Source organism: Erinaceus europaeus, chromosome 3 (assembly GCF_950295315.1).
Source record: "Erinaceus europaeus chromosome 3, mEriEur2.1, whole genome shotgun sequence".
NCBI lineage: Eukaryota > Metazoa > Chordata > Mammalia > Eulipotyphla > Erinaceidae > Erinaceus > Erinaceus europaeus.
Genome location: NC_080164.1, coordinates 62,715,421 through 62,726,880, shown reverse-complemented (window position 1 = coordinate 62,726,880; position 11,460 = coordinate 62,715,421). Strand labels below are relative to the sequence as shown.

The window sequence follows — 11,460 nt, the reverse complement described above, 5'->3', positions numbered from 1 at the left end:
CTATTCCCAAGTCAACTATTTTATTTTTTTCAGGTAAAAATAAGAGGTGCTAAGGTACTGCTCCACCACTGATGGTGTTTCCGCTATAATACTAGGCTTTGAACTCAAGGCCTCAAGTTTGGCAAGGTTATGTGCTCCACTGTGTGCACTATATAGTCTCCCCATCCCACCTCCACTCCTGAGTCTTATTTATTTATTTATTTATTTATTTATTTATTTATTTATTCATTTTGGATGTCCTTGTTGTTTAATTGTTGTAGTTATTATTGTTGTTGTTGATGTTGTCATTGTTGGATAGGACAGAGAGAAATGGAGAGAGGAGGGGACGACAGACAGGGGGAGAGAAAGATAACTATAGACCTGCTTCACCGCTTGTGAAACCACTGTCCTGCAGCTGGGGATCCAGGGGCTTGAACTGGGATCCTTATGTACGGGTCCTTGTGCTTTGCATCATCTGCGCTTAACCCACTGCGCTACCACCTGACTCCTTCCTATAAGTCTTCTTAATGGTACACTGGTCATTGGTCTGGAAGGTTGTATAGCAGAGCATGTTGTGGAAATGTCTAGGCCCCTTGCCTAACATCTGAGTTTGTATCATGTGACTCATCTGTGCTATGATGAGTCATAACAAGGGGCCCCTCCTCCACCATTGGTTGTAGTGAATGAGACAGGCCCAGCTACAGGTCACTAGCTCTGGTTTCTCCCTCCTATCTAGTATCTAGGGCAGGCCAGTATGGCTTCACAGTGAATGGTGGCAAGAGGGTTGTGGACAGTGACCTGATAGGCATAAACTGCCCTTCCTTAGCTAGTAAGCCTCTAATGGGTCTTGTGGCTTCTACAGAAATTGGGGACCATCAACAATTTATTCCCAGTACCTGAAAACTGGTTCTTAAATGGATGTCATTCCACTGGTAGTTTATTAGTGTGAGTCATCTAAGAAAGGTGTGTGTGTGTGTGTGTGTGTGTAGGGGATGCATGAAAATTTAAGTGGAATAGGAAAAGAGAATGTACCTATTTACTAAAAGGATAGTAAATATCCATATTGATTCACCTTAACAATCTTATCAGAAGATTGTCTTTCTGTTTATGTTACAGATAAGGAAATAGATTCGGCAAGGTAAAATGACACATCGAAGATGAAACAGAAAGTTCCAGAACTAAAAGCATGGGTCCCCTACCTTAAATGATGTCACAGGGCCTTAGACGCATGGATCCTAGGAAGGTTATCAGGATGTGTAAGATGCATCTCTTCTGTACTTTCTGGGAAGGGTGGAAGGGAAGAAGAGAAGCCTCTCTCAATCCCCACCAAATCCTGGCTATGTCCTTTCATCTTTCGACCCAGAACTTCTCATCAAGTTTTGGCCAGAGCAAACATGCTCAGCACAGTCACCAATCTATGGCAAATGTGGGATTTCTAGTCCCAGTCAGCAGGGCCAGGACTCCCTTGTGTGGACTGAGCCAAGGCCCTGGGGTCCGGGTGCAGTGGACTCTGGTGTGTGTAGTAGTGAATGGGGTTCATGCCATCTGTCCTCACAACTACTGACTGCTGAGAAACACTTTGGCCAAACCTGGTGGCCCAGTGGAGTCTTGGGTTTGTATTCACCATAACCTGGGATCTGGCTCTTGAATGCTTTTAGAACTCTCCAGAACCTTTCTATTCCCCACCCCACAGGAACCATCACCTCTCCTCACCTAGGCTTTCATTTCCTGCCTCTCACTTACTTCACATAGCCTTAGTGAAGGCTTGATAATTTTGGAACTACAACTAGAAAAAAGTTAAGGAAGTCACCCAGGTTCTAACCTGGCCTCCACCACATTGGAGGAAGCCTTGGTGTTGTGGTCTCTCTTCTCTCCCCCTCTTTTTTCTCTTTGTCTTTATGTAAAGAAGAAGGAAAGTCATCTTGAAGCTGTGAAGCTCTAGTGATGAAAATAAATAAATAAATAAATAAATAAGGAAGATGTCTTCAGGTAGGCAAATCTTACTTCTTCTCAGTGACCTGCAGCATCCAAGGCAACAACATGCAGAAATGATTACCTGTACCGGCAAGAATTATAACCTGGGATTAAAATACAAATGGTACTTCAAGAAGTCTAAGCTACAGAGCTGAAACGTCTTGAGAATACGTCCCAGCTGAGGGCACCCCTTCCTAACATTGCCTTTGGAGACATCAACTGGAGAGAGTGACACTGAGCAAATACTACAATGTGTGATATTAGCAGTAGGGATGGGAGTCAGTGGACTGAAGCTTGCTTGGGATAAAGCCAAAAAGAGCCCCTCATCTTTGTCAAGTTTATTTTATTAAAATATACAGAACTGGATATTGGTGGGTGCTGAAACAGGCACCACCCTCCCCTACACAAGGGAGACGCTTCTGCCATGCAGACGTGCGGCCAGTCCTCATCCCAGTATGGGAGACAGATGCCTTCTGGTTGGACGTGTAGCCAGTCTGGCCTGAGGTCCAGGTGGGCAAGGCAGGGCAGTGACCCTCCCCTATGGCCCTGACCCCTTTGAAGCAGAGCTACACCAGCTGGAAGGGCTGGGCTGGGGAAGGGGGTAGGGGGCTCAAGGAGGGGAAGGGGTGATCCCTGAGCCAGGGAAAGTTGACACCCTCCTGGAAAAGGGGTGAGGAACCCCCAGTCAGACTGGAGATGGGAGGGGGTCAGTGCAACTCCAAAGGGGAGGACCACCTGTTTGTGGGTGCTACGGGTCCCGGGTACTCGAGGCTGAACTAGGTCAGTCTGCGCAGCCTCCATCATCCCTCCTTTCCTCAAGGGCTCTGCTTACCCTGGAGTGAGGCCTGAGCAGAGGTGGTGGTGATGGAATGTATCGTGGGAATGTTCCTTGGAAGGGCCTGTGCTGCCTGGACTGGGCTCCTTCCTGGGGAGGCCTGTGCAGGTGGAAGCAGCCTCGCGGGAGGACTCTGTTGCCCTCAGGCTTCTTTGCCCTTGCTGTAGACTGTTTGAGTCCGTCCTCAGAGCAGAGCCTAGCGGTGCAGAGTCTCTGGGTTTGTGCTTTTGAGTGTTGGTGAGTCCAGCTGTGCTGTGCTTTCTGGCATCTGTTGCTCTGAGGCACAATATGAACCCCCATACTTCTTCCCCAGGCCCACCAGAGTGGGGGCTGCTGGGACCCAGGCTTCAGCCAGGTGAGCTTCAGCCTATTTCCTTGTGTTATTTCCTTGGGGCTGGGGTGAGCTCACGCAGAGGGTGGTCGTGCTGTTTCAGGACCCTAAATAGGTGGGGAGGGGGTGGAGGGCTCAGTCAAACTGTTGGATCAAGGGAGCCCAGGGCCTTAGTAAAGTGCAAGGGGGAGCCCCTTCCCAGGCCCACTTCAACTCCCTGGTTGGGTCCCTGAGCCATGTGACCTCTTCTTATGACCTGTGGTGACCTGAGAGTGAGTAGTCCAGTGCCTGAGGGTATGGACAGTCCCAGGCAGCCAAGAAGCTTCCTCTACCCCAGTGAATAGCAGGCAGTCTGCCTCAGATTTCCCACCAGAAACCCCACCCCCAAACTTTCAAGGCCTCTCTTCCCAGGCTGAAGGAAAAATGGTGTACAGTGGCTTCTCACTGGAGGCCTGCCAGCTCAGCAGTGGCAGGCAGGTGTCCCAGGACCTTAAGGAAATGTGCCAGGAAGCAGCAGACTCTGTCTTCATCACCATTTTTCTACCCCCATCTAGGGTCCTTCTAATGGAGTTGGCAGGTACGGAATGGTGGGATAGGCAAGAAGACCACAGCTGATCCTGAACCTGGCCCATGTATGAGGGGAGGTAGGGCGGGTGAGTGGGCTCACACAGGAGGGTCTTTGCTTTGGAGACTGAACTCCTTGTGGAGGAGCCTGGATGCTTTCCTGTAATGACACCCATAGGCCAGGGACTTACAGGTGCTACTGTTTCAGCCATTCTACCCCAGGCCTGGGAGTCCGTCAATCCCGCTGGCCTGGGAGATATGTGACTCATCACCTGAACTCAGCTTCTGGTCAGACTCAGTCCCTTTCTGACCTCTGTTTCCTCTCTGCCAGCCCGGAGGAGGAGGAGGAGGCGGTGGAGGAGAAGGAGAGAGAGAGAGAGAGAGAGAGAGAGAGAGAGAGAGAGAGAGAGGGAGAGGGAGAGGGAGAGAGAGAGACTGGAGCAAACAGTTCACTTTCTACAAACATAGTAGGAAAAGAAGTTTTTCATGGAGGCTACTCCTGGCAGGATTGAGGTTACTTTGGGGGCAGAGGTGGCAATGCCATGGGGGGGGGAGTCCCCCTCCACATGTCCTAGATGACATTCTCAAACAGCTGCATGGAGCTCATGATGTTCTCGTCCTGCGTGGAGAGAGAAGAATGAGGTCTAATCACACCTTAGGTGAGCCAGGCGGGGCCATAACCAACCACACACACTTTCAGCAGATTCTCTCAGGCTACTGGGAACCCTACAGTGACGGCTCTCTTGGGCAAAGGCTTCTTTAGCCCTACAGTCACAAACCTGTCTGGAAGCTGCTAACTCACTGATGGACAAGCTTCCCAGGTGGAGGCCAGGGGCAACTGAGAGGCCATTTGGGGAGTGAAGCACGTGGCTGAGGCCATTGGGGCCTGTTCCCTACTGAAGGGTGGACAGCAATGTGACCTTTTCTCCTTACCCACCCACCTCCCTTTAGCCCCGTACCTCCCCTCTACTTATGCACAAGGACAGGCCCCAGGGATGGTAGGAGCAGGTGGGCCAGGGTTGGGCTCCTAAGAAAGTGTGAAGGTAGAGTCTGGAGATGGGGAGGGCATAGTGACTGTGGGGCCGGGCACTGGTGTCAACCTCCTGATGCTGCCTACCTTCTGACAGGTCTCCAGGAACTCGTCAATGGTCACCACCCCATCCTGATTCCGGTCCATTTTCTGCAACCCAAATCATACCTGCAGTGAGTTTGTCTCTTCCGTGATACCAGGCCTAAGGACACGGCAGCGAGTAGGTGGGTTTCTTCTACTCTAACCTGTCTTGTCCCCTCGCTCCAGGCCACATGGTGGGAGCTGGTCCCCACCCCCGAATCCCAGCCTGTCTCCCACAAACCCATCTATTTTCCTGACAGTCTCTGGGATTAATGTCCCAGGGCACCCCTCTGCATGCTAATCTGACTCTTTCCTCCCTCACACACAGTCAGGGCAGATGGAGCGACTGAGGCACAGGATGGCAACGTGTCCTTACCGACACAAATCAAATTCCCTCCAACTTCACTCCTTGCCAAGTTATCCTGGAAATGTTGGAGGGGCTCTTGAGAAGCATCAGAACACTGGGCCTGGTGTTGGCTGCTCCTCCCACCCTGGATGGGTGCAGTGGACTAGGAAGTGAGGCTGACAATGACCTTACCCCTTAGCATCCTGACAGCCAACCAGTTGGGTGATGCGTGTTTAAACTCCTCATAGGGAGTGGCAGTCTTGGGGTGGCTTGCTTAGGGCTCCCCTGAGAGCCAGAGACCCTTCCTCATGCAGCAGCAACACTGCCCTCACCACTGCCAAAGCACTTGCCTGGAAGAACCGTTCCACATGCTCCAGAGGCGCATCCTCCCTCAGGATGGGGTATGTGTGGCGGCCCATCATGTCATAAATGGACTTCATGATGGCCAACATCTCCTGGAGGAAACCGGAGGGGTTAGCAGCATCAGTCCACTGCTAGGCTGAAGGTTTGAGGGCCTAAGGGGAAGGCTGTATCAAGGGCTTTGATGAGGGGGGGTTGGGGGCTGAGCTGGAGTGAGCCACACTCAACCCTACCTATCACAGCAGGTCCACCTGCATGAGTTTCTGACTCTGAAAGAAGTTGGATAAAGTATGTGAAATCTCCAACATTCAAAAATCTAGTAACCATTCATAAGCAAGAGTGTGTTTGGGTCAAACAAAACCCTTATAGCACCTGCCATAAGGGACCACACTGCCGTCTGGAGTGGTGGGATGCAAGGAGAGCCCCACTTGTGCCTTCTCAGTAGGAAAGGGTGACCCCAAGAATACTTCAAGAGGACTGAGATGAGTATTGTGCGGTATTCAAGTCCCCAGTCCCCTGCTTCCACACAGTTAGGACTAGTGTCTAGGAGAAGAGACTTCTTGCTGGCTGTCACCCTGAGGGCAGGCTGAAATCACAGGAAGTGGGAATGGGACATCATAGGCAGCAAGAAAGAGGAAGGGAGGTGGGGGTGGGGTGTGGAGCAACAGGAGGGGAGGAGGGCTGAATTGGCTACCACCCCCAGCCCCACTCCACCTCTTTGGTGATGTAACCATCCTTGTTAATGTCGTAGAGGTTAAAGGCCCACTTAAGCTTCTCGTGGACTGTTCCCCGCAGGAGGATGGAGAGGCCGACCACAAAGTCCTGTAGAGGAAGGGAGAGGAGATGTGTCTATCCAATGGTCAGGTTCTATTTTCAATTTGCTCTGTTGTTTCTGATGAAATTTACAACTCTACAGATGAGAGGCCTCCATGCCAGAGCAGGAAGATGGTTTGCATTATGTCAAGTGTGTGTGTGTGTGTGTGGCACAGCGGCTGGTCATGATATTCTGAAGGGATGCTATTCGAATAGATGGCATCTCAGGCCTGTTTAATCTGTTGTCGTTGGCAGAGAACCTGGGAGTGCCCTTTAATAAAGGGGAGTTCTTTGCTATCAGTTTACGAAGGAATGGCAGGTCAAAGTGATTAAGAACCTAAAGAGTGTAAAAGCTAAACTAACAGCGCTCAGTGTTGCAGCCACAACACACCGATGTGCTGCCATCATTTCTGAGTTGGACAGTCTGCTATTCGACAAGCCATGAATGTTCACGGGGCCTCCACGTGGACATGACAATTGTTTTGTTAGAATGGTGGGTGGAAAGCATGTCTTTCCCTGCTTCCTGGAATCTTTGTAGGTTAAGTTCTGCCAGTCCAATGGGGTCTGTCCAGGCCATCTTGCAAGAATTGGGGCAGAGAAGCACTGTCCTGTACAAGACTTGGATACAACACCAGATCTCTCCTGTGGGCAAATCTGGGTGGACCAAGAGGCCCACAGCGGCTGCCAAACCCTCAGAAGGGCACAGACAACAGCTCCCACATGGCAATGCTGAGGTTTCCTTGTTTCATCATTTGACTTCCTGATTATTTTTTAAAAATATATTATTTATTTATTGGTTGGAGACAGGGAAGGGGAATATAGAGAGGGAGAATGTCAGAGAGACATCTGCAGCTCTGCTTCACTGCTCTTGAAGCTTTCCCCCTGCAGGTGGGGGCTGAGGGCTTGAACCCAGGTCCTTGTGCATTGTAACATGTGCATTCAACTGGGTGCATCACCACCCAGCCCCGATTCCTGATTCCTTTTATTGTGAAGGCAGGGAAATGATAATACTATACAATATAATTTAGTTATTATATCTTGTTTCTCAAAAGTATACAGAAAATTATACAGACTAGGTTCACTGTAATATCAATAAGCTGGGCTCTGTTTACTTAAGGGCATAGGGAAAGCTGGGGAGATTACACTTCAGTCTTCCATGCCTGAGGCTCCAAGATCTCAGGTTCAGTCCCTGACAGCACCATAAACCAGAGCCGAGTAGGGTTCTGGTTAATTAACGGACGGGAGTGTAGAAAGATTCAGTCTGAGAAAGTGAGGGGGTCGAGTGGTCCCCCTACCTTGGACACCTCCCTGGTTACAGGGATCACACCCGGCTTTGACCTAGCACGTTATGATTGGGCCCTCCTCAATCGCTATCGAACAGGCCGTGGCCGGTGCGCCGCTATGTTCCATCGCTGGGGAGCCAGAGACGACCCGAACTGCCCCTGCGGCTCCAGACAGACTATGACCCACATAGTCAACGACTGCCACCTCTCCAGATTCAAAGGAGGTCTCGAAACTTTACATCAGGCTCAACCTGACGCTGTTGACTGGCTACGGAAGAAGGGCCAACGCTAGAAGAAGAAGAAGGGATCACAACCCAGGCTCAGGTTCTGCCGGCTGGAACATCCAGGGGGAGAAATGTGCCCTCCTCCCTTTCTGAAAAATCCTTCCTGGAGCAGAGCACTGAAAACAAAAAGCCCTTCATGCAGACATATCCATACGAAACAGAGAACACAGACGGTCCAGATGACAGAGGACAACTTTGGAGAAGGCGTCCACCCAAGGGGCTTTGGCACCAGAGCCCTGAGTTTGGCTCTATCATCTCCTCCCTGAAGGCCCCTCCAGCAAGGCAGTGAACATGATGGTCACAGCAGAGTGACTGCCCACACACCTGTCACACACCAAGGCCCTGTTCATTTGTTTAATAAGAGAAATCACTCCACATAGTTCTGGGTAGCTCCACTGAAGTCTCAGATGCTTCTGGAAAGCTACACAAGAGTGTGTTCTGAGAAGTGGCACAGTGTGTAAAGCACTGGACTCTCAAGCATGAAGTCTGGAGTTTGGTCCCCAGCAGCACATGTACCAGAGTGATGTCTGATTTCCTTCTCTCCTTCCTCCTCTTTCTCATTAATAAATAAACTATTTTTTTAAAGAAAGCTACACAAGAAATGGAATAATTTCCCTTGCTTTGACTCCTCTGTGCCAACTGGTTTTTTTTTTTTAATGTATGCAGATATCACTAGAAATCAAGATGGACATACTCAGGTTTGAATGGGCAGAGGGAGTCAACTGAGACTTTGGTGGGGGGTAGGGTGAGATCCATCCACAGATGGAGGTGTGAAGGTGTACTACAATCTGAATAGCATCACAAACCAGTGGGAATCGATAACATTTTACATAAAATCCCTAAATAACAAGAAGGAAAAAACTCACTGCAGGTTTACACACTCATTAGCGCAAGAGCGTGGTGTGGGCAGAGTGGGACCCTGTGGTTACCCAGCTGGGGGGGGGCATGGGCTGCCCCACCAGTCAGTCAGTGTGCTTGGCTTGGCCTGTGGCATAAAAATAACCGGAAGAGCATTACAGAGAGTTATTATTACACTCAAGCTGGTCACGGGCACTCTGGGCCTGCCTGCCACCCTGGCCATTCTTCCTGTCAGTGCCCTTGGCCCTAGAAGCTGAGTGGGGATGGGGAAGTGGGGAGGTTATTGATCAGGCTGGGCTTTCAGCAAGGTTTTCCTCTCCAAAGAGGTTTCAGCTTTATGCCTGCAGCTATTTTTAGGGGCCTGGGCTCCACAGATGGGGCATCTCTCAAATGATTCTTTGTGGCTAGGCCAGGGTAGAGTCCACAGCTCAGCGTAAACAAATGGGGGTGGGGTGGGGCATGGGCTTCTTTTTCCCATGGAAATATGAAGGATGGGGAACTACTAGGTTCCACACACAGGTCCAACTGGGACATCCCCAGAGACCACAGAAACTGATACACTCACTGCCTGTATTCTGCCAAGGGGGTAAATTCTGGGGTGGGGTGCCTGAACCCACTGTCACCACAGATCTCTGTTAAACTTTGCCTCTCTCTCAAATGTAACTTCATCCAGGGTCCCTACCACCTCAGTGGGCCTGAGCAGCACCCTTGGCTTGGGGCTAGAATGGAAGAAAGGTGGCTAGACCCCACAAAAACTTCATATTTTCCAGACTTCTGTCAGGCCCCGAGCCAGCAGTCACAGTCCACTGTGTCCCTGAAGGGACACACTGGACTGTTCACAATAAGGGTCATCTCTAGAAAGGCCTGGGAGGGGTGCACTAGGGGAGAGAGACACCCCACCACCACCACTACACAGGCTGCAGGGGCAAGGAATGTAGTATGGGCAGGGGTCAGTAGGCACCTACCTCAAAGCGAATGGCCCCATTCCCATCGGCATCAAAGGCATTGAAGAGGAAGTGTGCATAGGTGGTGGCATCTGGGGACAGCAAAGGTGGGGGTTGGGGTGTGGTGGGGCCTCTGGGTAGCAGACCCCCCATCACCCCCAGGCAGTCCCATGGGGTTCCAGCTTCATCCTAGGCTGGAACCTATCTCTTCCAGCTGGACCAAGGCAAGGGGAGTGGACGGGTGGAGGTTGACAGTCTTCTTCCAGTTAAGGGGACACCCACCCTCTGCAGAGCTGCCACAGGGACACAGCAGGGTATTGTGGAAGGAGCCAGGGAGGAACCTGGCCTCAGACTCACCTCCCTGAGGGAAGAACTGTGAGTAAATGAGTTTGAAGGTATCTTCGTCCACCAGGCCTGTGGGACACTCCTGCAGCAGGAATTCACCCCTCAGTGACCCTGGCCACCCCCAGCCCTATACCCTGACTGCACAGGCCCTGGCCTCTCTCCTGTAGGAATTATTTGCAGTTGGAGGCACTACTGGGTGCCACTGAGCCCTGGGCTGGGAAGCCCGAGGGCAGGGCAAGGCAGGAGCAGGCAGGTTGGAGGGAGGCGGCCAGCCAACCTGGTGCCTTCATAGACATGTCCACTGTGGATATGAAGACACACAGAAAAGGGCATGGTGCTTCAGAATGCTGACTCTGGAACTACCTCCCCCACCCCCAGCTCTCCTATAAAGGCCTCTGGGATGTTTACTGCACTCGGGAGAAAGTTGGACAAGCTCTCCCCAGGCCAGGCTCCCTCCAGTCTGGAGCCTGGGATGGGCAGGCTGGATGCAGCAGGGCCCTTACCCCCTGGGCAGGGAATAGGGAGCACTCACATTCTTGAAGCCTCTGTACAGGGACTGTAGCTCCTTCTTGGTGAACTTGGTCTGTGCCTGCAGCTGGTCCAGGCCCTCCGGTTGGTGGCGCACTGTGGACAGCTCCAGCTCACTGTCGCTACTGTCTGGAGGGAAAGAGACCAGAGGGGAGGACATGAGGCCTCACCCCTCCAGTTTCAGAGAGAGTGCCAGATCACGGTCTGGAGTAGGAGTTAAAGGAGTCATGTGTTACAGCCCTGAGTGGGTACTTGGGCCGCCAAGTCACACAAATGGAAGGGCTGTAGGGGACAGCACACTCTGGAGTTTTGCTCCAAAAGTAGGGTGTCTGCCTTTGTGCTAGAAGGACACTGACCAAGGAGAGACTGGAGGGAAAAAGACAACAAGACAGGTTCAAAGGGCCCTCAGACTTCAAAATCTGATTTCTCACCACCTTTTCCAAGCAGTCCTCTAGCCTAGGGATAGGGAGGCTACTTCCCTTAGACCACAGAAGCCAAACCCAATGCACTACTGCATGGCTATGGCTACATTTAGTGTGTGAGTGATTTATGATTGGGCAGGATGTCAGAGCTTAAGGGCTCTAGGGCAGTGATCAGATAATTTCTTTTTCTATTTTGTTGTTGTTCTGCTGAGTTCATGCCTGTGCACTTCCACAGCTCCTGGAAGACTTTTCCCCCTTCTTTTTTTTAATTAAAAAAAAACTTTTAAAATTATCTTTATTTATTGGATAGAGATATCCAGAAATTGAGAGGAAGGGGGAGATAGAGAGGGAGAGAGACAGAAGCACTTGCAGTACTGCTACAACACTTGTGAAGCTTTCCCTCTGCAGGTGGGGTCTGAGGGCTTGAACCCAGGTCCTTGTGCACTGGAACATGTGCATTCAACCAGGTGTGTCACCACCCAC

The 11,460-nt window shown here is 51.1% G+C and overlaps 1 protein-coding gene across 2 annotated transcripts; it reads right to left on the bottom strand.

The window, feature by feature from the left end:
* Positions 1–2,279: 2,279 nt before the first annotated feature.
* Positions 2,280–11,244, bottom strand: KCNIP3 (potassium voltage-gated channel interacting protein 3). Of its 2 annotated transcripts, none has more exons than XM_060187292.1 (7): positions 10,560–11,244; positions 10,040–10,109; positions 9,704–9,774; positions 6,215–6,322; positions 5,491–5,595; positions 4,801–4,863; positions 2,280–3,226 (listed from the first exon to the last, which is right to left on the bottom strand). In XM_060187292.1, the coding sequence occupies exons 1-7, from the start codon at positions 10,713–10,715 to the stop codon at positions 3,194–3,196; spliced, it is 606 nt and encodes a 201-aa protein (XP_060043275.1). In that variant the 5' UTR covers positions 10,716–11,244; the 3' UTR covers positions 2,280–3,193. The 2 variants fall into 2 exon arrangements, with proteins under 2 accessions (XP_060043275.1, XP_060043274.1); XM_060187291.1 differs by lacking the exon at positions 2,280–3,226 and adding an exon at positions 4,052–4,302 and having other exon boundaries at positions 10,560–11,240.
* Between the last annotated feature and the right edge of the window lie 216 nt (positions 11,245–11,460).